Source organism: Phasianus colchicus, chromosome 29 (assembly GCF_987193195.1).
Source record: "Phasianus colchicus chromosome 29, bPhaCol1.hap1.1, whole genome shotgun sequence".
Classification (NCBI taxonomy): domain Eukaryota; kingdom Metazoa; phylum Chordata; class Aves; order Galliformes; family Phasianidae; genus Phasianus; species Phasianus colchicus.
In genome coordinates, this window is record NC_143464.1 from 4,808,060 (window position 1) to 4,831,688 (window position 23,629).

At 59.3% G+C, this 23,629-nt stretch overlaps 2 protein-coding genes across 5 annotated transcripts in view; both read left to right on the plus strand.

Moving 5' to 3' along the window:
- Nucleotides 1–6,947, plus strand: part of LOC149914685 (5-aminolevulinate synthase, erythroid-specific, mitochondrial) — a 46,547-nt gene extending 39,600 nt beyond the window's left edge. The window contains exon 10 of one of the 4 annotated variants that reach the window (XM_090126800.1): nt 6,285–6,947. In XM_090126800.1, the coding sequence (XP_089982926.1) occupies nt 6,285–6,720 (436 nt within the window). In that variant the 3' untranslated portion in view covers nt 6,721–6,947. Of the gene's footprint in view, nt 1–2,828; nt 3,848–6,284 lie in introns of those variants that run through there. The other 3 variants (XM_090126799.1, XM_090126802.1, XM_090126801.1) reach the window with 3 other exon arrangements.
- Nucleotides 6,948–9,066: 2,119 nt separating this feature from the next.
- On the plus strand, nt 9,067–19,803 carry AVPR2 (arginine vasopressin receptor 2). The gene is made up of 4 exons (XM_090126487.1): nt 9,067–9,076; nt 11,570–12,034; nt 14,860–15,348; nt 17,395–19,803. Exons 1-4 carry the CDS (start codon nt 9,067–9,069, stop codon nt 17,532–17,534), a joined length of 1,104 nt encoding a protein of 367 aa, XP_089982613.1. The 3' UTR covers nt 17,535–19,803.
- Nucleotides 19,804–23,629: the final 3,826 nt, after the last annotated feature.

Genomic DNA, 23,629 nt, shown 5'->3' on the forward strand with positions numbered 1-23,629 from the left:
GGTAGGAGGGGGTCCTGGGGAGGGGGTTTGGGGGGGTCCTGGGGGGGGTTTGGGGTGATGTATGGGGTTGGGCAGGGGATTTTGGGGGGGTCCTGGGGGGTTTTGGGGGGCGGTTTGGGGGGAAGGGACCCACCACCCCCACCACAGCCCCCCCATGCTGGAGAACCTGGCGGGTAGGAGGGGGGGGGGGTCCTGGGGAGGGGGTTTGGGGGGTTCTGGGGGGGGTTTGGGGTGATGTATGGGGTTGGAAGGGTTCTGGGGGGGTTATGGGGGGTTGGGGGGAGGCCCTGGGGGGGCTTTGGGGGGAGGGGGCTCACCCCAAACCACCACAGCCCCCCCATGCTGGAGAACCTGGCGGGTGGGGTGGGGGGTCCTGGGGAGGGGGCTTGGGGGGTTCTGGGGGGGTTTGGGGGTGATGTATGGGGTTGGGGGGGGGGTTTTGGGGGGGGTCCTGGGGGGTTGGGGGGGGGCTTTTGGGGGGAGGGGGCCCACCCCAAACCACCACAGCCCCCCCATGCTGGAGAACCTGGTGGGTGGGGGGGGTCCTGGGGGGGGTTTGGGGTGATGTATGGGGTTGGGGGGGGTCCTGTGGGGTTTTGGGGGGGGATTTTGGGGGGGTCCTGGGGGCTTTTGGGGGGAGGGGGCCCACCCCAAACCACCACAGCCCCCCCATGCTGGAGAACCTGGCGGGTAGGAGGGGGGGGGGTCCTGGGGAGGGGGTTTGGGGGGGTCGTGGGGGGGGTTTGGGGTGATGTATGGGGTTGAGGGGGGGTTTGGGGAGGGGGCTTTGGGGAGAGGGGGCCCACCCCAAACCATTACAGCCCCCCCATGCTGGAGAACCTGGCGGGTAGGAGGGGGGGTCCTGGGGAGGGGGTTTGGGGGGTCCTGGGGGGGGTTTGGGGTGATGTATGGGGTTGGAAGGGTGCTGGGGGGGTTATGGGGGGGGATTTTGGGGGGGCCCTTGGGGGGCTTTGGGGGGAGGGGGCTCACCCAAAACCACCACAGCCCCCCCATGCTGGAGAACCTGGTGGGTGGGGGGGGTCCTGGGGGGGGTTTGGGGTGATGTATGGGGTTGGGGGGGGGTCCTGTGGGGTTTTGGGGGGGGATTTTGGGGGGGGTCCTGGGGGCTTTTGGGGGGAGGGGGCCCACCCCAAACCATTACAGCCCCCCCATGCTGGAGAACCTGGCGGGTAGGGGGGGGGGGGGTCCTGGGGAGGGGGTTTGGGGGGGTCCTGGGGGGGGGTTGGGGTGATGTATGGGGTTGAGGGGGGGTTTGGGGAGGGGGCTTTGGGGAGAGGGGGCCCACCCCAAACCACCACAGCCCCCCCATGCTGGAGAACCTGGCGGGTAGGAGGGGGGGTCCAGGGGGGGGTTTTGGGGTGATGTATGGGGTTGGGGGGGGGGGTTATGGGGGGGGTTTGGGGACATATATGGGTTTGGGGGGGGATTTTGGGGGTGGTCCTGGGGGGCTTTGGGGGGGGGTTTGGGGAGATATATGGGTTCAGGCGGGGGATTTTGGGGGGGGGTCCTGGGGGGCTTCGGGGAGGGGTTGGGGAGATATATGGGTTTGGGGGGGGGTTTGGGGGAGATGTATGGGGTTGGAGGGGGGGTTATGGGGGGGGTTTGGGGAGATATATGGGTTTGGGGGGGGATTTTGGGGGGGGTCCTGGGGGGTTTTGGGGGGGGGGTTCTTGGGGGGAGGGGCCCCAACATGCTGGAGTGCTTGGCGGGATCCCTATAGGGTTGGGGGTTATAGGGGTCCCTATAGGGTTCTTATGGGGTCCTCATGGGGTTCTCTGTGGGGTCCTTATGGGGGGTCCCTATGGGGTTCTCTATGGGGTCCTTATGGGGTTCTCTATGGGGTTCTGAATGGGGTCTCTATGGGGTTGTTATAGGGGTCCTTTTGGGGTTCTCTATGGGATCTTTATGGGGTCCCTATGGGGTTCTCCATGGGGTTCTCTATGGGGTCCCTTTAGGGTTCTTATGGGAGTCCCTATGGGGTTCTCTATGGAGTCCTTATGGGGGGTCCGTATGGGGTTCTCTGTGGGGTCCTTATGTGGGGTCCCTATGGGGTTTTTATGGGGTTCTCTATGGGGTCCCTATGGAGTTCTTTATGGGGTTCTTATGGGGTCCCTATGGGGTTCTGTATGGGGTTCTTATGGGGTCTCTATGGGGTCCTTATGTGGGGTCCCTATGGGGTTCTCCATGGGGTTCTTTATGGGGTTCTTATGGGGTCCCTATGGGGTTCTGTATGGGGTTCTGTATGAGGTCCCTATGGGGTTTTTATGGGAGTCCCTATGGGGTTCTTTATGGGGTTCTGAATGGGGTCCCTATGGGGTTCTCTATGGGGTCGTTATAGGGGTCCTTATGGGGTTCTCTGTGGGGTCCTTATGGGGGGTCTCTATGGGGTTCTCTATGGGGTCCCTATGGGGTTCTGTATGGGGTTCTCTATGGGGTTCCTGTGGGGTTCTCTATGGGGTCGTTATAGGGGTTCCTACGGGGTTCTCTATGGGGTCCTTATGTGGGTCCCTATGGGGTTCTCCATGGGGTTCTGTATGGGGTTCTTATGGGGTCCCTATGGGGTTCTGTATGGGGTTCTGTATGGGGTCCCTATGGAGTTCTTTATGGGGTTCTTTATGGGGTCCCTATGGGGTTTTTATGGGAGTCCCCATGGGGTTCTTTATGGGGTTCTGAATGGGGTCCCTATGGGGTTCTTTATGGGGTTCTTATGGGGTGTCTCTATGGGGTTCTCTATGGAGCTCTATGGGGGGCACAGAGGGGGTCCATACGGGATCCTGACGCCCCCCCCCTGTTTTTCCCCCCCCCAGAGCGGCTGTCGCAGTGTTGGGGCGCAGTGGGGTTCTGTATGGGGTTCTTATGGGGTCCCTATGGGGTCCTTATGGGAGTCCTTATGGGGTTTTCTACGGGGTTCTCTATGGGGTCCTTATGGGAGTCCCTATGGGGTTCTCTATGGGGTCCTTATGGGGGGTCCCTATGGGGTTCTCTATGGGGTCGTTATAGGGGTCCTTATGGGGTTCTCTGCGGGGTCCTTATGGGGGGTCTCTATGGGGTTCTCTATGGGGTCCCTATGGGGTTCTGTATGGGGTTCTGTATGGGGTTCCTGTGGGGTTCTCTATGGGGTCGTTATAGGGGTCCCTATGAGGTTCTCTATGGGGTCCTTATGGGGGGTCTCTATGGGGTTCTCTATGGGGTCCCTATGGGGGTCTCTATGGGGTCCCTATGAGGGTCTCTATGGGGTTCTTTATGGGATTCTTATGGGGTGTCTCTATGGGGTTCTCTATGGGGCTCTATGGGGGGCACAGAGGGGGTCCATATGGGATCCTGACGCCCCCCCCCTGTTTTTCCCCCCCCCAGAGCGGCTGTCGCAGTGTTGGGGCGCAGTGGGGTTCTGTATGGGGTTCTTATGGGGTCCCTATGGGGTTTTCTATGGGATCTTTATGGGGTCCCAATGGTGTTCTCTATGGGGTCCCTATGGGGTTCTCTATGGGGTTCTTATGGCGTTCTTTATGGGGTTCTTATGGGGTCCCTATGGGGTTCTGTATGGGGTTCTTATGGGGTCTCTATGGGGTCCTTATGTGGGGTCCCTATGGGGTTCTCCATGGGGTTCTTTATGGGGTTCTTATGGGGTCCCTATGGGGTTTTTATGGGGTTCTCTATGGGGTCCCTATGGAGTTCTTTATGGGGTTCTTATGGGGTCCCTATGGGGTTCTGTATGGGGTTCTTATGGGGTCTCTATGGGGTCCTTATGTGGGGTCCCTATGGGGTTCTCCATGGGGTTCTTTATGGGGTTCTTATGGGGTCCCTATGGGGTTCTGTATGGGGTTCTGTATGAGGTCCCTATGGGGTTTTTATGGGAGTCCCTATGGGGTTCTTTATGGGGTTCTGAATGGGGTCCCTATGGGGTTCTCTATGGGGTCGTTATAGGGGTCCTTATGGGGTTCTCTGTGGGGTCCTTATGGGGGGTCTCTATGGGGTTCTCTATGGGGTCCCTATGGGGTTCTGTATGGGGTTCTCTATGGGGTTCCTGTGGGGTTCTCTATGGGGTCGTTATAGGGGTTCCTACGGGGTTCTCTATGGGGTCCTTATGTGGGTCCCTATGGGGTTCTCCATGGGGTTCTGTATGGGGTTCTTATGGGGTCCCTATGGGGTTCTGTATGGGGTTCTGTATGGGGTCCCTATGGAGTTCTTTATGGGGTTCTTTATGGGGTCCCTATGGGGTTTTTATGGGAGTCCCCATGGGGTTCTTTATGGGGTTCTGAATGGGGTCCCTATGGGGTTCTTTATGGGGTTCTTATGGGGTGTCTCTATGGGGTTCTCTATGGAGCTCTATGGGGGGCACAGAGGGGGTCCATACGGGATCCTGACGCCCCCCCCCTGTTTTTCCCCCCCCCAGAGCGGCTGTCGCAGTGTTGGGGCGCAGTGGGGTTCTGTATGGGGTTCTTATGGGGTCCCTATGGGGTCCTTATGGGAGTCCTTATGGGGTTTTCTACGGGGTTCTCTATGGGGTCCTTATGGGAGTCCCTATGGGGTTCTCTATGGGGTCCTTATGGGGGGTCCCTATGGGGTTCTCTATGGGGTCGTTATAGGGGTCCTTATGGGGTTCTCTGCGGGGTCCTTATGGGGGGTCTCTATGGGGTTCTCTATGGGGTCCCTATGGGGTTCTGTATGGGGTTCTGTATGGGGTTCCTGTGGGGTTCTCTATGGGGTCGTTATAGGGGTCCCTATGAGGTTCTCTATGGGGTCCTTATGGGGGGTCTCTATGGGGTTCTCTATGGGGTCCCTATGGGGTCCCTATGGGGGTCTCTATGGGGTCCCTATGAGGGTCTCTATGGGGTTCTTTATGGGATTCTTATGGGGTGTCTCTATGGGGTTCTCTATGGGGCTCTATGGGGGGCACAGAGGGGGTCCATATGGGATCCTGACGCCCCCCCCCTGTTTTTCCCCCCCCCCAGAGCGGCTGTCGCAGTGTTGGGGCGCAGTGGGGTTCTGTATGGGGTTCTTATGGGGTCCCTATGGGGTTTTCTATGGGATCTTTATGGGGTCCCAATGGTGTTCTCTATGGGGTCCCTATGGGGTTCTCTATGGGGTTCTTATGGCGTTCTTTATGGGGTTCTTATGGGGTCCCTATGGGGTTCTGTATGGGGTTCTTATGGGGTCTCTATGGGGTCCTTATGTGGGGTCCCTATGGGGTTCTCCATGGGGTTCTTTATGGGGTTCTTATGGGGTCCCTATGGGGTTTTTATGGGGTTCTCTATGGGGTCCCTATGGAGTTCTTTATGGGGTTCTTATGGGGTCCCTATGGGGTTCTGTATGGGGTTCTTATGGGGTCTCTATGGGGTCCTTATGTGGGGTCCCTATGGGGTTCTCCATGGGGTTCTTTATGGGGTTCTTATGGGGTCCCTATGGGGTTCTGTATGGGGTTCTGTATGGGGTCCCTATGGGGTTCTTTATGGGGTTCTTTATGGGGTCCCTATGGGGTTTTTATGGGAGTCCCTATGGGGTTCTTTATGGGGTTCTGAATGGGGTCCCTATGGGGTTCTTTATGGGATTCTTATGGGGTGTCTCTATGGGGTTCTCTATGGAGCTCTATGGGGGGCACAGAGGGGGTCCATACGGGATCCTGACGCCCCCCCCCCACTTTCTCTCCCCCCCAGACCGGCTGTCGCAGTGTTGGGGCGCAGTGGGGTTCTGTATGGGGTTCTTATGGGGTCCCTATGGGGTCCTTATGGGAGTCCCTATGGGGTTCTCTATGGGGTCCTTATAGGGGGTCCCTATGGGGTTCTCTATGGGGTCGTTATAGGGGTCCTTATGGGGTTCTCTGCGGGGTCCTTATGGGGGGTGTCTACGGGGTTCTCTATGGGGTTCTGTATGGGGTTGCTGTGGGGTTCTCTATGGGGTCGTTATAGGGGTCCCTATGAGGTTCTCTATGGGGTCCTTATGGGGGGTCTCTATGGGGTTCTCTATGGGGTCCCTATGGGGTTCTTATGCGGTTCTGTATGGGGTTGCTGTGGGGTTCTCTATGGGGTCGTTATAGGGGTCCCTATGAGGTTCTCTATGGGGTCCTTATGGGGGGTCTCTACGGGGTTCTCTATGGGGTCCCTATGGGGTTTTCTATGGTGTTCTGAATGGGGTCCCTATGGGTTTCTCTATGGGGTCCCTATGGGATTTTCACCCCCTGGAAACGCCCGGAGCTCTATGGGGGGGGCACAGTGGGGGTCCATATGGGATCCTGACGCCCCCCCCCCATTTTCTCTCCCCCCCAGAGCGGCTGTCGCAGTGTTGGGGCGCAGTGGGGTTACCCCGCGAGGACCCCCCCGGCCCCTCGTGCTCCTCGTGTCACCGCCCCCTCCACCTCTCCCTCCTCAGCCCCCTGGAACGGGATCAGTTTGGGGTCCGTGGGGCTGCGGCTGCGGGGTGACCCCCCCCCCCCCACCACCCAAGAAAAAAGAAAGGAGACCCCCCCCCAAAAAAAAAAGGGGGAAAAGGAGGAAAAAATGGGGGGAGAACCCAGGCTGGAGGTGTGGAAATGCGATAAGGAATAAAATCTGCGTGCGAATAAATGTGGGGTGTGATGGGTCTTTGTGGGGTTTTATGGGGTTTTATGGGGTCTCTGTGGGGTTTTATGGGGTGTTATGGGGTCTCTGTGGGGTGTTATGGTGTCTTTGTGGGGTTTTATGGGGTCTCTGTGGGGTTTTATGAGGTGTGATGGGTTCTCAGTGGGGTTTTATGGGGTCTCTGTGGGGTTTTATGGGGGGTGATGGGGTCTTTGTGGGGTGTGATGGGGTCTTTGTGGGGTTTTATGGGGTCTCTGTGGGGTGTTATGGGGTCTTTGTGGGGTTTTATGGGGTCTCAGTGGGGTGTTATGGGGTCTTTGTGGGGTTTTATGGGGTCTCTGTGGGGTGTTATGGGGTGTTCTGGGGTCTCTGTGGGGTGTTATGGGGTCTCAGTGGGGTTTTATGGGGTCTTTGTGGGGTTTTATGGGGTCTCTATGGGGTTTCATGGGGTCTCTGGGGTGTTATGGGGTCTCTGCGGTGCTATGGGATCTCTATGGGGTGTTACCGGGTTTTATGGGGTCTCTGTGGGGTGTTATGGGGTTTTATGGGGTCTCAGGGCTGTTATGGGGTCTTTGTGGGGTGTTATGGGGTCTCTGTGGGGTGTTATGGGGTTTTATGGGGTCTCTGGGGTGTTATGGGGTCTTTGTGCGGTTTTATGGGGTCTTTGGGAGTATCTGTGGGGTCTCTGTGGGGTGTTATGGGGTTTTATGGGGTCTCTGTGGGGTTTTATGGGGCCTTTGTGGGGTTTTATGAGGTCTCTGTGGGTCTTTATGGGGTTTTATGGGGTCTCTGTGGGGTTTTATGGGGTCTTTATGGGGTTTTTATGGGACTCTATGGGGTCCCTATGAGGTCTCTATGGGGTCTCTGTGGGTCTCTATGGGGTCTCTATGTAGTTTCTATGGGATTTTCCACCCACCCCACAACTTCCCCCTCCCTCTCCCCCCCATCCCATATCCGAACCCTTTCGGGAACGCGGAACAGCGTTTCCCCCATCCCATAATATCCACCCCCCCGGCCCCGATAACATCTCTGCCCCACAGCCATTGGGACGTCACCACTCAGCGGGGGGCCCCCCCGGAGCGCCCCTCCCCCCCCCCAAAAAAAAACCCCAAATATCCCCAAAAGTGGGGGGAAAAAAAAAACCCCAAAAGATGAAACAACCCCAAAAAGGCACCAAAAAACCCAAATAGGCCCAAATTGATCCCAAAATGATAGGAATCCCATCAGGAATGAACCCCGTTTGGGATCACCCCATAACGCTGTGACACCCACATTTTGGGGGATTCTTATGGGGTCGCTGTGGGTCTGGATGGGGTCTCTATGGGGTCTCTATGGGGTCTGTATGGGGTCTCTATGGGGTCTGTATGGGATCTGTATGGGGTCTCTATGGGGTCTCTATGGGGTCTCTATGGGGTCTGTATGGGGTCTGTATGGGGTTTCTGTGGGTCTCTTTGGGATCTCTATGGGGTCTCTATGGGGTCTCTATGGGATCTCTATGGGCACTCTATGGGGTCTGTATGGGGTCTCTGTGGGGTTTCTGTGGGTCTCTTTGGGGTCTCTATGGGGTCTCTTTGGGGTCTCTATGGGGTCTCTATGGGATCTCTATGGGATCTGTATGGGGTCTCTATGGGGTTTCTGTGGGTCTCTATGGGCACTCTATGGGGTCTGTATGGGATCTGTATGGGGTCTCTATGGGGTCTGTATGGGGTCTCTGTGGGGTCTCTATGGGGTCTCTATGGGGTTTCTGTGGGTCTCTATGGGGTCTCTTTGGGGTCTCTATGGGGTCTGTACTGGGTCTCTATGGGATCTGTATGGGGTCTCTATGGGGTTTCTGTGGGTCTGTATGGGGTCTGTATGGGGTCTGTATGGGGTCTCTATGGGGTCTGTATGGGGTCTCTGTGGAGTTTATGGGGTCTCTATAGGGTCTATAGGGTTCTATAGAGTTTCTATGGGGTCTCTATGGTGTCTATGGGGTCTCTGTGGGGTCTATGGGGCTCTATGGGGTTTATGGGGCTCTATAGGGTTTCTATGGGGTCTCTATGGGCTCGATGGGGTCTATGGGGCTCTATAGGGTTTCTATGGGGTCTCTATGGGACTCTATAAGGTTCTATGGGGCTCTATGGGTCTCTATAGGGTTTCTATGGGGTCTCTATGGGGTCTACGGGGTCTCTGGGGTCTCTATGGGGTCTCTGGGGTCTCTGGGGCTCTATGGGGCTCTATAGGGTTTCTATGGGGTCTCTATGGGGTCTACGGAGTCTCTGGGGTCTCTATGGGGTCTAAGGGTTCTATGGGGCTCTATAGGGTTTCTATGGGATCTCTGTGGGGTCTATGGGGTCTATGGGGCTCTATGGGGCTCTATAGGGTTTCTATGGGGTCTCTATGGGGTCTACGGGGTCTCTGGGGTCTCTATGGGGTCTATGGGGTTCTATGGGGCTCTATAGGGTTTCTATGGGATCTCTATGGGGTTTCTGTAGGATTTCTATGGGTCCCTATGGGTGTCGGTGGTGCCCCCCCATAGGAACCTCCCCGCCCCCCCGGCTCCTCCCACTGCCCCCCCCCCTTCCCCCCCCAGGTTTGTGTGTGCCTCACACTCGCACTCACACTCACACTCGCACTCTCACGCACACTCACACGGAGCAGCGGAGCTGGGACCCCACATGGAGGTACGTCCACCCCCCCTTGCACACTCACCCCCCCCTTTGCACCAGGATCCCCATTGCACACCCACCCCCTTGCACATTCACCCCATTTGCACCAGAACCCCCCTTGCACACTCACCCCCTTCACACCAGAACCCCCATTGCACACTCAGCCCCTTGCACACTCACCCCCTTCGCACCAGAACCCCCATTGCACACTCAGCCCCTTACACACTCAGCCCCTTCGCACCAGAACCCCCCTTCCACACTCAGCCCCTTGCACACTCACCCCCTTCGCACCAGAACCCCCATTGCACACTCAGACCCTTACACACTCACCCCCTTCGCACCAGAACCCCCATTGCACACCCACCTCCTTGCACACTCACCCCACTTGCACCAGGACCCCCATTGCACACCCACCTCCTTGCACACTCACCCCCTTCGCACCAGGACCCCCATTGCACACCCACCTCCTTGCACACTCACCCCATTTGCACCAGAACCCCCCTTGCACACTCAGCCCCTTGCACACTCAGCCCCATTTGCACCAGAACCCCCCTCGCACACTCAGCCCCTTGCACACTCACCCCCTTCGCACCAGAACCCCCATTGCACACTCAGCCCCTTGCACACTCACCCCCTTCGCACCAGGAACCCCATTGCACACCCACCTCCTTGCACACTCACCCCACTTGCACCAGGACCCCCATTGCACACCCACCTCCTTGCACACTCACCCCACTTGCACCAGGACCCCCATTGCACACCCACCTCCTTGCACACTCACCCCCTTCGCACCAGGACCCCCATTGCACACCCACCTCCTTGCACACTCATCCCACTTGCACCAGGACCCCCATTGCACACCCACCTCCTTGCACACTCACCCCCTTCGCACCGGACCCCCCCCCCACCATTCCCTCGCACCAGAGCCCCCCTCACAGCCCCCCCCCCCATTTGCACACCCACCCCTTTGCGCGACGTCCCGCTTGCACAAGAGCTCCCTTTGCACACTCGCCCCCTTGCACAAGGCCCCCTTGCACAAGAGACCCCACAGAGACCCCATCGAACCCCATGAAATCCCAGACAGACCCACAGAAACCCCACAAGTGACGCCCCCCCCCCTTATTTTTCTCCCCCCCATTTCCCTGCCCCCCCCATATTCCTCTCCACCCCCCCCATATTTTTCCTCCCCCCCCCCATTTTTCTCCCCCCCCCACATCCCCCCCATTTCCCCCCCTATTTCCCCCCCCATTACCCCCCTCCATTTTTCCTCCCCCCCCAATTATCCCCCCTATTTTTCTCTCCCCCCCCCATTGCCCCCCCCATTTCCCCCCTATTTTCCTCCCCCCCCACACCCCCTCCATATTTTTCACCCCCCCACCCCCCCCATTTCCACCCTATTATTCCTCCTCCCCCACCCCCCCATCCCCCCCCATTTCTCCCCCCATTTCCCCCATATTTTTCCTCCCCCCATTGCCCCCCCCACTTCCCCATTTTTCCTCCCCAACCATTTCCCCCCTATTTCCCCCCCCATTTCCCCCCTATTTTTCCTCCCCCCCACCCCCCCTCATTTCCCTCTATTCCCCCCCACCCCCCCATATTTCCCCCCCCATTTCCCCCCTATTTCCCCCCCACCCCCATATTTCCCCCCCATGTCCCCCCCTATTTTTCCTCCCCCCCATCCCCCCCATTTCCCTGTATTCCCCCCCACCCCCCCATATTCCCCCCCCCATTTCCCCCCTATTTCCCCCCCCAACCCCCCATATCTCCCCCCCATTTCCCCCCTATTTCCCCCCCACCCCCCCATATCTCCCCCCCATTTCCCCCCTATTTCCCCCCCCACCCCCCCATATTTCCCCCCATCCCCCCATTTCCCCCTATTTCCCCCCCCATATTTCCCCCCCATTTCCCCCCTATTTCCCCCCCATTTCCCCCATATCCCCCCCCCATGTCCCCCCTATTTCCCCCCCCACCCCCATATTTCCCCCCCCATGTTCCCCCCTATTTTTCCTCCCCCCCATTTCTCCCCTATTTCCCCCCCACCCCCCCATATCTCCCCCCCATTTCCCCCCTATTTCCCCCCCCACCCCCCCATATTTCCCCCCATCCCCCCCATTTCCCCCCTATTCCCCCCCCCATTTCCCCCTATTTCCCCCCCCCATATTTCCCCCCCATTTCCCCCTATTTCCCCCCCATATTCCCCCCCCCATTTCCCCCCTATTTCCCCCCCCTCCCCCCTATTTCCCCCCATATTTCCCCCCTATTTCCCCCCCCACCCCCACATTCCCCCCCCCCCACTTCCCCTCCCCCCCCCCCATCCAGCCCTCCCCCCCCCTCCCCCCCCCTCAGGCACCCCTTGGCCCCCCCGTGACGCAGCCCTGGCCCGTGCGGAGGTGGGGGTGCTGGGCGCCGTGCTGCTGCTGGCCCTATTGGGGAACCTTTTGGTGCTGCTGGCTCTCACCAAACCCCAAAGATTTTCGGGGGGGGGGGGGTCAGCTTTGGGTGCCGGTGGGGGGTCGGATCCTTCCCCCCCCCACCCCCCCCGACCTTTACGCCCTTCTCCGGCGTTGAGGCGTTACTTGAGGCACCTGAGCTTGGCGGACCTGGGGGTGGCGGGGGGGCAGGTGCTCCCCCAGCTTTTTTGGGATCTGACCGATCGTTTTCGGGGTCCCGACCTCCTGTGCCGCCTCACCAAATACCTGCAGGCCGTGGCCATGTTCGCTTCTGCTTACGTAGCCGTGGCCATGGCTTACGACCGGCACAGGGCCATCTGCAGGCCCATGGCACGGCACAGGGTGGGGGGCAAGAGGGGGGGCGGGGGGGGGGATGGGGGGAAGGAAAAGTCTGGGGGGTGTTGGGGGTGGGGGGGGGGGGAGGTGGTGGGGGTGGTGGGGGGAAGGCAAAGTCTATGGGGTGTTGGGGGTGGGGGGGGGATGGGGGTGGGGGGGGTGATGGGGGGAATAGGGGGAAGGAAAAGTCTGTGGGGTGTTGGGGGTGGAGGGGGGGTGGGGGTGATGGGGGTGGTGGGGGGAATGGGGGCGATGAGGGAAAGGCAAAGTCTGGGGGGTGTTGGGGGTGGGGGGGGGGTGGGGGTGATGGGGGTGATGGGGGTGGTGGGGGGAAGGCAAAGCCTATGGGGTGTTGGGGGTGGGGGGGGGATGGGGGCGATGGGGGCGATGGGGGCAATGGGGGCAATGGGGGGAAGGCAAAGTCTGCAGGGTGTTGGGGGTGTGGGGGGGATGGGGGTGGTGGGGGTGATGGGGGCGATGGGGGGAAGGCAAAGCCTATGGGGTGTTGGGGGTGGGGGGGGGATGGGGGCGATGGGGGTGGTGGGGGCGATGGGGGCGATGGGGGCAATGGGGGGAAGGCAAAGTCTATGGGGTGTAGGGGGTGGGGGGGGGATGGGGGTGATGGGGGCGATGGGGGCAATGGGGGCAATGGGGGGAAGGAAAAGTCTGGGGGGTGTTGGGGGTGCGGGGGGGGTGGGGGCGATGGGGGCAATGGGGGTGATGGAGGTGATGGAGGTGATGGGGGCAATAGGGGCGATGGGGGGAAGGCAAAGTCTATGGGGTGTTGGGGGCGGGGGGGCAATAGGGACACCAAAGGTGGGACCCCAAAATCCGTGGGGCGTTGGGAATGGGGACGTGGGGACAATCGGGACCATGGGGGAAATGGGGGCGGTGATGGGGTGACCCCAAAATCTATGGGGTGCTTTGGAGGGAGATCTGGGGACAATGGGGGCGGCGATGGGGTGACCCCAAAATCTATGGGGTGCTTTGGAGGGAGATCTGGGGACAATGGGGGCGGCGATGGGGTGACCCCAAAACCTATGGGGTGCTTAGGGGGGGGGTGTGGGGACGATGGGGGCGGCGATGGGGTGACCCCAAAACCTATGGGGTGCTTTGGGGGGGGGTGTGGGGACAATGGGGGCGGCGATGGGGTGACCCCAAAATCTATGGGGTGCTTTGGGGGGGGGGGTGGGGACAATGGGGCCGGCGATGGGGTGACCCCAAAACCTATGGGGTGCTTTGGGGGGGGGTGTGGGGCTGATGGGGGCAGCGATGGGGTGACCCCAAAATCTACGGGGTGCTTCGGGGGGGGATTTGGGGACCATGGGGACATCGGGGACAGCGAGGACAGCGATGTCAGCGGGGAGGGGGGGCTGTGGGGCCGCGAGGATTTGGGGTCGCGGGGCTGCGGGGGGTGTTGGGGGCGGGGGGATTTGTGGGGCGGCAGCTGGGACCCCGACGGCTCGTGGGGACAAAGTGGGGACAGCGGGGACAGCGGGGGTCCCCCCTCCTCGTGTCCATGCGGCTCCTCCGTGGTGGTGGGCCGGGCTGACGGCAGTGTGGGGCAGAAGGGGGGCGGTGGGGGGCGATTTGGGGGCGCTATGGGGCAGAATGGGGGCGCTATGGGGCAACTTGGGGGCGCTATGGGGCAATTTAGGGACGGTGTGGGGCAGAATGGGGGCAGTGGGGGGCAATTTGGGGATGGTGTGGGGCAACTTGGGGACAGTGGGGGGCAACTTGGGGGCGCTATGGGGCAACTTGGGGGCACTGTGGGGTGGCTTTGGGCAACCGTAGCACGTCCCACTGCCCCCCCCCCACATCCCATCGCCCCCCCCCCAAATCCCAGTGCCCCCACGACCTCTCATGGGACCCCCACCCCAAATCCCACTGCCCCCCCCACCCCTCTTATCGCCCCCACCCCACATCCCAGGACCCCCCCCACCCCTCTTAGTGCCCCCACCGCCCCCCCCACCCCTCTTATCCCCCCCACCCCAAATCCCAGTGCCCCCCCCACCCCTCTTATCGCCCCCACCCCACCCCACAGTGCCCCCCCCACCCCTCTTATGCCCCCCACCCCCCATCCCAGGACCCCCCCCCATCCCAGTGCCCCCCCCACCCCTCTTAGTGCCCCCACCCCTCTTATCTCCCCCATCCCCCATCCCAGGACCCCCCCCCACCCCACCGCCCCCCCCACCCCTCTTAGTGCCCCCACCCCGCACCCCACCGCCCCCCCCACCCCTCTTATCGCCCCCACCCCCCATCCCAGGACCCCCCCACATCCCAGGACCCCCCCTACCCCTCTTATCGCCCCCACCCCACCCCACAGTGCCCCCCCCACCCCTCTTATGCCCCCCACCCCCCTTCCCAGGACCCCCCCCCTTTCCAGTGCCCCCCCCACCCCTCTTAGTGCCCCCACCGCCCCCCCCACCCCTCTTATCCCCCCCACCCCCCATCCCAGGACCCCCCCCACCCCTCTTATCGCCCCCACCTCACCCCACAGTGCCTCCCCCACCCCTCTTATCGCCCCCACCCCCCATCCCAGGACCCCCCCCCACCCCACCGCCCCTCCCACCCCTCTTAGTGCCCCCACCCCGCACCCCACCGCCCCCCCCACCCCTCTTATCGCCCCCACCCCCCATCCCAGGACCCCCCCCCATCCCAGTGCCCCCCCCACCCCTCTTAGTGCCCCCACCCCTCTTATCCCCCCCACCCCCCATCCCACGACCCCCCCACATCCCAGGACCCCCCCCACCCCTTTTCTCGCCCCCCCCCGCCACCCCCCCGCCCCCCCCCCACCCCCCAGCGCCTCCACCTCCCCCCCCCCTCACCCCCCCCTCGTCCCCCCCCCCCATCGCAACCCCCTCCCCTTCCTCGCCCCCCTGCTCAGCTCCATCTCCCACCTCCCCCTCCGTTTGCACCGCCTGGTTTCCACCATCGCCCACCGTTGGGGTCCGTTGGCCACAGCCTGGACCCTCTCCCTCCTTTTCGCCCTCCCCCAGGTGGGGATTTTTAGCCAGAGGGATTTGGGGGGGGGGGAACGAGATTGTTGGGCCGATTTCGCCCAACCTTGGGGGGCTCGGGCTTACGTGACTTGGGTGGCATTCGCCGTTTTGGTCGGACCGGCCGTTTTATTGGGGTTTTTACAGGTGGGGGTGATGAGAGCTTTGGGGGGGGGGGGAAAGAGGAGGAGGAGGAAAAGGTGGGGGGGGGGTTTGAGGAGAGCCAGGGTGAAAAGTTATCGGATGGCGGCGGTGGTCCTGGGGGTCTACGTGGGGTGTTGGGCTCCGTTCTTCTGCGCGCAGCTCTGGGCCGTGTGGGACCCCGGGGCGCCGGTGGAGGGTGAGTGGGGGGGGGGGGATGGGGGGGTTGGGGGGGGGGGGGATGGGGGGATATGGGGGGATATGGGGGGAAATGGGGGGAAATGGGGGGAAATGGGGGGATATGGGGGGATATGGGGGGGTTGTGGGGGGGAGATGGGGGGAATGGGGGGGGAATGGGGGGAAATGGGGGGAAATGGGGGGATATGGGGGGGGAAGGGGGGGAAATGGGGGGAAATGGGGGGATATGGGGGCATATGGGGGGGTTATGGGGGGAAATGGGGGGGATGGGGGGATATGGGGGGATATGGGGGGAAATGGGGGGGAAATGGGGGGATATGGGGGGGTTATGGGGGCGGGATGGGGGGATATGGGGAGGTTATGGGGGAAATGGGGGCAAATGGGGGGATATGGGGGGGTATGGGGGGATATGGGGGGGTTATGGGGGGGGGATGGGGGGGAATGGGGGGCCTATGGGGGGCAATGGGGGCGGAATGGGGGGAAATGGGGGGAAATGGGGGGATATGGGGAGGTTATGGGGGGATATGGGGGAGTTATGGGGGGGTTATGGGGGTAAAAGGGGGGGAAATGGGGGGAAATGGGGGGATATGGAAGGATATGGGGGGATATGGGGGGATATGGGGGCTTATGGGGGGGTTATGGGGGGGTTGTGGGGGGGGGGGATGGGGGGGTTAAGGGGGGGAATGGGGGGATATGGAGGGAAATGGGGGGAAATGGGGGGATATGGGGGGGTTATGGGGGGGAAATGGGGGGAAATGGGGGGATATGGGGGGATATGGGGGGATATGGGGGGGTTATGGGGTGGGTTGTGGGGGGGGATGGGGGGAAATGGGGGGATATGGGGGGGTTATGGGGGGGCTGTGGGGGGGAATGGGGGGGGTTAAGGGGGGATATGGGGGGAAATGGGGGGCAATGGGGGGGGAATGGGGGATATGGGGGGATATGGGGGGATATGGGGGGGAATGGGGGGAAATGGGGGGAAATGGGGGCTATGGGGGGATTAAAGGGGAGAATGGGGGGGAAATGGGGGGAAATGGGGGGATATGGGGGAATTGGGGGGGAATTGGGGGGGAATGGGCGGCTATGGGGGGGTTATGGGGGGAAATGGGGGAGAATGGGGGGGGAATGGGGGCTTATGGGGGGGTTACAAGGGGAAATGGGGGGGGAGTGGGGGGGTAGAGGGGGGGATGGGGGCTTATGGGTGGAATGGGGCAGCTGTGTGCTATCTATGGGGCAGCTATGGGGCAGCTGTGGGGCAGCTATGGGGTGCTATGGGGCAGCTGTGGGGCAGCTGTGTGGTTTCTATGGGGCAGCTGTGGGGCAGCTATGGGGCCTCTATGGGGCAGCTATGTGGCAGCTGCGTGGTATCTGTGGGGCAGCTGTGGGGCACACTATGGGGCAGCTATGGGGCAGTGGTGGGGCAGCTATGGGGCAGCTATGTGGCGCAATGAGGCAGCTGTGTGCTATCTATGGGGCAGCTATGGGGCAGCTGTGGGGCAGCTATGGGGCAGCTGTGTGCTATCTATGGGGCAGCTATGGGGCAGCTATGGGGCAGCTATGGGGCAGCTGTGTGCTATCTATGGGGCAGCTATGGGGCAGCTGTGGGGCAGCTGTGTGGTATCTATGGGGCAGCTATGGGGTATCTATGGGGTATCTATGGGGTATCTATGGGGCAGCTATGGGGCGCAATAGGGCAGCTGTGTGGTATCTGTGGGGCAGCTTTGGGGCCTCTATGGGGCAGCTGTGTGGTATCTATGGTATCTGTGGGGCAGCTATGGGGCAGCTGTGGGGCAGCTATGGGGCAGCTATGTGGTATCTATGGTATCTGTGGGGTATCTATGGGGCAGCTATGGGGCGCAATGGGGCAGCTGTGTGGTATCTATGGGGCAGCTATGGGGCGCAATGGGGCAGCTGTGTGGTATCTATGGTATCTGTGGGGTATCTATGGGGAACTGTGGGGCACCTGTGGGGCAGCCATGGGGCAGCTATGGGGCGCAATGGGGCAGCAGTGGGGCGCAATGGGGCAGCAGTGGGGCTGTGCCCGCAGGCCCCGCGTTCACCATCCTGATGCTGCTGGCCAGCCTGAACAGCTGCACCAACCCCTGGATCTACGCCGCCTTCAGCACCAGCCTCAGCCGCGCCATGGGCCGCATCCTCTGCCCCTGCCGCCCCACTGCCACACACTGAGACCCACGCAATCCCATATGGACCCACTGAGACCCACACAATCCCATATGGAGCCACTGAGACCCACACAATCCCATATGGAGCCACACAAATCCCATATGGAGCCACTGAGACCCACACAATCCCATATGGAGCCACGCAATCCCATATGGACCCACACAATCCCATATGGACTCAATGAGACCCACTGAGACCCACGCAATCCCATATGGACCCACACAATCCCATATGGACTCAATGAGACCCACTGAGACCCACGCAATCCCATATGGACCCACGCAATCCCATATGGACTCACTGAGACCCACAAAATCCCATATGGACCCACAGAATCCCATATGGACCCATGCAACCCCATATGGACCCACTGAGACCCACGCAATCCCATATGGAGCCACGCAATCCCATATGGAGCCACAGAAATCACATATGGACCCACACAATCCCATATGGACCCACTGAGACCCACGCAATCCCATATGGAGCCACACAATCCCATATGGAGCCACAGAATCCCATATGGACCCACGCAAACCCATATGAACCCACTGAGACCCACGGAATCCCGTATGGACCCACGGAATCCCGTATGGACCCACTGAGACCCACGCAATCCCATATGGAGCCACACAATCCCATATGGACTCACAGAATCCCATATGGACCCACGCAATCCCATATGGACCCACTGAGACCCACGGAATCCCATATGGACCCACACAATCCCATATGGAGCCACACAATCCCATATGGACTCACAGAATCCCATATGGACCCACGCAATCCCATATGGACCCACTGAGACCCACGGAATCCCATATGGACCCACACAATCCCATATGGACTCAATGAGACCCACTGAGACCCACGCAATCCCATATGGACCCACGCAATCCCATATGGACCCACAGAAATCACATACGGACCCACACAAATCCCATATGGAGCCACAGAATCCCATATGGACCCATGGAATCCCATATGGACCCATGCAATCCCATATGGACCCACACAATCCCATATGGAGCCACTGAGACAGACTGAGACCCACGGAATCCCATGTGGACCCACACAAATCCCATATGGACCCACTGAGACCCACGGAATCCCGTATGGACCCACAGAATCCCATATGGAGCCACACAATCCCATATGGAGCCACAGAATCCCATATGGACCCACGCAATCCCATGTGGACCCACTGAGACCCACGGAATCCCAAATGGACCCACGGAATCCCATATGGAGCCACTGAGACCCACACAATCCCATATGGACCCACACAAATCCCATATGGAGCCACAGAATCCCATATGGACCCACTGAGACAGACTGAGACCCACGCAATCCCATATGGACTCAATGAGACCCACGGAATCCCATATGGACCCACACAACCCCATATGGACCCACAGAATCCCATATGGACCCACGCAATCCCATATGGACCCACAGAATCCCATATGAACCCACAGAATCCCATATGGAGCCACAGAATCCCATATGGACCCACGGAATCCCATATGGACCCACGGAATCCCATATGGACCCACACAATCCCATATGGACTCAATGAGACCCACAGAAATCCCATATGGACTCACTGAGACCCACTGAGACCCACAGAATCCCATATGGACCCACAGAACCCCATATGGACCCACTGAAACAGACTGAGACCCACGCAACCCCATATGGACCCATAGAATCCCACTGAGACCCACACAATCCCATATGGACCCACAGAATCCCATATGGACCCACTGAGACCCACGGAATCCCCTATGGACCCACAGAATCCCATATGGACTCACAGAGACCCACAGAATCCCATAAGGACCAGCAGAATCCCATATGGACTCAATGAAGACCCACAGAAATCCCATATGGACCCACTGAGACCCACAGAAATCCCATATGGACCCACTGAGACCCACGGAATCCCATATGGACCCACAGAATCCGATATGGACCCAGAGAATCCCACATGGACGCACTGAGGCCCACGGAAATCCCATATGGACCCACGGAACCCCACTGAAATCCACAGAATCCCCCACCTGCATCCTCCTGAGACCCACAGAAATCCCACACAGCCCCGCTCAGCCCCATAGAATCCCCCCTGACCCACACAGCCCCACTCAGCCCCATAGAATCCCCCCTGACCCACACAGCCCCACTCAGCCCCATAGAATCCCCCCCAACCCACTCAGCCCCATAGAATCCCCCACCTGACCCATAGAACCCCACACAGCCCCATAGAATCCCCCCCCGACCCACACAGCCCCATACAATCCCCCCCTGCCCCACTCAGCCCCATAGAATCCCCCCTGACTCACACCGCCAGACTCAGCCCCATAGAATCCCCCCCTGACCCACTCAGCCCCATAGAATCCCCCCCGACCCACTGAGCCCCATAGAATCCCCCCCTGCCCCACACAGCCCCACTCAGCCCCATAGAATCCCCCCTGCCCCACACAGCCCCACTCAGCCCCATAGAATCCCCCCTGCCCCACTCAGCCCCATAGAATCCCACACGGAGCCCCCACTGATATAGAAGAAAAATAAACACCCCCCCCATGTTTTGGAAAGGGGGCGTGGTTTGGAAAAGGGGCGGAGTCACGTCAGTGGGCGTGGTTTGTGATAGGGGCGGAGTTATGACGGGGGCGTGGCTTGGGACGGGGGGCGGGGTTCAGGGATTGGGGGCGGGATTTGGGGCAAAGGGGGCGTGGTTTGGAAAAGGGGTGGGGTTGCGAAAGGGGCGTGGTTTCGGAGAGAAGGCGGGGCTTTGAGGCATGGGGCGTGGCTTGGGGTGGGGGCGGGGTTTGGGGGAAAGTGGGCGTGGTTTAGGAAAGCGAGGTGGTTGGAGTAAGGGGCGTGGTTTGAGAAAGGGGCGGAGTTATGACGGGGGCGTGGTTTTGGACACGGGGCGTGGTCTGGAAAAAGGGGCGTGGTTTGGGAAAGGGGGCGTGGTTTGGGAAAGGGGGTGGAGTTATGACAGCTTGATTTGGGAAAGGGGGCGTGGTTTCGAAAGGGGGTGGAGTTATGACGGCTTGGATTGGGAAAGGGGCGTGGTTTGGGAAAGGGGGCGTGGTTTGGGAAAGGAGGCGTGGTTTGGGTAAAAACGGCGTGGTAAGGGAAAGGGGGCGGAGTTTGGGGAAGGGGGTGGGGTTATTCGAGGGGGCGTGGTCTGGAAATGGGCGTGGTCTGGAAAATGGGCGTGGTTTGGAGTAAAAGGGGGCGAGGTTTGGAGTGAAAGGGCGGAGTTATGACAGGGGGCGTGGTTTTGGACACTGGGCGTGGTCTGGATACGGGCGGGGCTAGGGGGAAAGGGGCGTGGGTTGGGGAAGAGGGCGGGGCTTGGGAAAGAGGGCGTGGTTTGGGAAAGGGGGTGGAGTTATGACGGCTTGATTTGGGAAATGGGGCGTGGTTTGGGAAAGGGGGCGGGGTTTGGGGAAGGGGGTGGGGTTATGACAGGGGGCGTGGTCTGGAAATGGGCGTGGCTTGGAGAAAGGGGGCGTGGTTTGGAGAAGGGGGTGGGGTTGTGACAGGGGGCGTGGTCTGGATACGGGCGTGGCTTGGGAAAATGGGCGTGGCTTGGGAAAGAGGGCGGGGCTTGGGAAAGTGGGCGGGGTTTTGGAAAGGGGGCGGGGTTAATGGGTGGGGTTGTGAAAGGGGGCGTGGTTTGGAGGATGGGGGCGGGGCTACCGGGCAGACAGACGCAGAGACTTTGGCGTCATTTAGGGTTTATTTGGGGTTTATTTGGGGGTTTCGGTTCTTTCTGTGGGGGGCTGAGGGGTCACGTGACAATTTGGGGTCATTTGGGGTCATTTGGGGTCGGTTTGGGGGTCATCTGAGGTCATTTGGGGTCACGTGAAGGTTTGGGGTCATTTGAGGTCATTTGAGGTTATTTAGGGTTTGGGGTCATTTGGGGTCATTTGGGGTTTGGGGTCATTTGGGGTCATTTGGGGTCATTGGGGTTATTTGGGGTTTGGGATTATTTGGGGTCATTTGGGGTTATTGGGGTCATTTGGGTTTTGGGGTCATTTGAGGCCATTTGGGGTCATTTGGGGTCAGTGAAGGTTTGGGGTCATTTGGGGTCATTTGAGGTTATTTAGGGTTTGGGGTCATTTGGGGTCATTTGGGGTTTGGGATCATTTGGGGTCATTTGGGGTTTGGGGACATTTGAGATCATTTGGGGTCATTGGGGTCATGTGAAGATTTGGGGTCATTTGGGGTCATTTGGGGTTTGGGATCATTTGGGGTCATTTGGGGTTTGGGGACATTTGAGGCCATTTGGGGTCATTGGGGTCATGTGAAGATTTGGGGTCATTTGGGGTCATTTGGGGTTTGGGGACATTTGAGGCCATTTGGGGTCATTGGGGTCATGTGAAGATTTGGGGTCATTTGGGGACATTTGGGGTTTGGGGTCATTTGAGGCCATTTGGGGTCATTGGGGTCATGTGAAGATTTGGGGTCATTTGGGGTCATTTGGGGTCATTTGGGGTCATTTGGGGTTTGGGATCATTTTGGGTTATTTGGGGTTTGGGGTCATTTGAGGTCACTTAGGGTCATTGGGGTCATGTGAAGATTTAGGGTCATTTGGGGTCATTTGGGGTCATTTGGGGTTTGGGATCATTTGGGGTCATTTGGGGTTATTGGGGTCATTTGGGTTTTGGGGTCATTTGAGGCCATTTGGGGTCATTTGGGGTCAGTGAAGATTTGGGGTCATTTGGGGTCATTTGAGGTTATTTAGGGTTTGGGGTTATTGGGGTCATTTGGGGTTTGGGATCATTTGGGGTCATTTGGGGTTTGGGGACATTTGAGATCATTTGGGGTCATTGGGGCCATGTGAAGGTTTGGGGTCATTTGGGGTCATTTGAGGTTATTTAGGGTTTGGGGTCATTTGGGGTCATTTGGGGTTTGGGATCATTTGGGGTCATTTGGGTTTTGGGGTCATTTGAGGCCATTTGGGGTCATTGGGGTCAGTGAAGGTTTGGGGTCATTTGGGGTCATTTGAGGTTATTTAGGGTTTGGGGTCATTTGGGGTCATTTGGGGTCATTTGGGGTTATTGGGGTCAGTGAAGATTTGGGATCATTTGGGGTCATTTGAGGTTATTTAGGGTTTGGGGTCATTTGGGGTCATTTGGGGTCATTTGGGGTTATTGGGGTCAGTGAAGATTTGGGGTCATTTGGGGTCATTTGAGGTTATTTAGGGTTTGGGGTCATTGGGGTCAGTGAAGGTTTGGGGTCATTTGGGGTCGTTTGGGGTCATTTGGGGTCAGGGAACATTTGGGATTTTTGGGGGCAATTTGGGCCTTTTGGGGTTTTTTTTTTGGTCCTTTTTGGGGCATTTTGGTCCCTTTTGGGTTTTTTTTCTCTCTTTAGGATTTTTTGGGGCCATTTTTGGGGTTTTTTGAGTCCCTTTTTGGAGCAATTTGGGGCAATTTGGGGTTTCTTCAGGCTCTTTTTGGGGTCATTTGGGCCCTTTTGGGATTTTTTGGTGCCCATTTCGGGGGCAATTCGGGCCCTTTTGGGGTTTTCTGGGTCCTTTTTAGGGGTTTTTGGGTCCTTTTTGGGGCAATTTTGGTCCTTTTAGGGTTTTTTTTTTCTCTCTTTAGGGTTTTTGGGGCCCTTTGGGGTTTCTTGAGGCCCTTTTTGGGGTTTTTTGGGGCCCTTTTTGGGGCAATTTCTGCCATTTTAGGGTTTTTTGGGGCCCTTTTAGGGTTTTTTGGGGCCCTTTTGGGGTTTTGGGGGCCCATTTTGGGGCAATTTCTGCCCTTTTTGGGGTTTCTGTGGGCCTTTTTTGGGGCAATTTGGGCCCTTTTGGGGTCCTTTTTGGGGTCTTTTTTGCCTTTTTTTGGGTCCTTTTTGGGGCAATTTTGGCCCTTTTGGGTTTTTTTGGGCCCTTTTAGGGTTTTTTGGGGGCCCATTTTGGGGCAATTTCTGCCCTTTTTGGAGTTTCTGTGGGCCCTTTTTGGGGCAATTTGGGCCCTTTTGGGGTCCTTTTTGGGGTCTTTTTTGCCTTTTTTTGGGTCCTTTTTGGGGCAATTTTGGCCCTTTTGGGTTTTTTGGGCCCTTTTAGGGTTTTTTGG

Excerpts from the sequence above, each read along its gene's own strand:
- AVPR2 (XM_090126487.1), top strand. Across the intron at positions 12,035-14,859 it reads GGTGGGGGGCAAGAGGGGGG|ATCGCAACCCCCTCCCCTTC; the intron begins GCGGGGGGGGGG and ends TCCCCCCCCCCC. Across the intron at positions 15,349-17,394 it reads CCCCGGGGCGCCGGTGGAGG|GCCCCGCGTTCACCATCCTG; the intron begins GTGAGTGGGGGG and ends CTGTGCCCGCAG.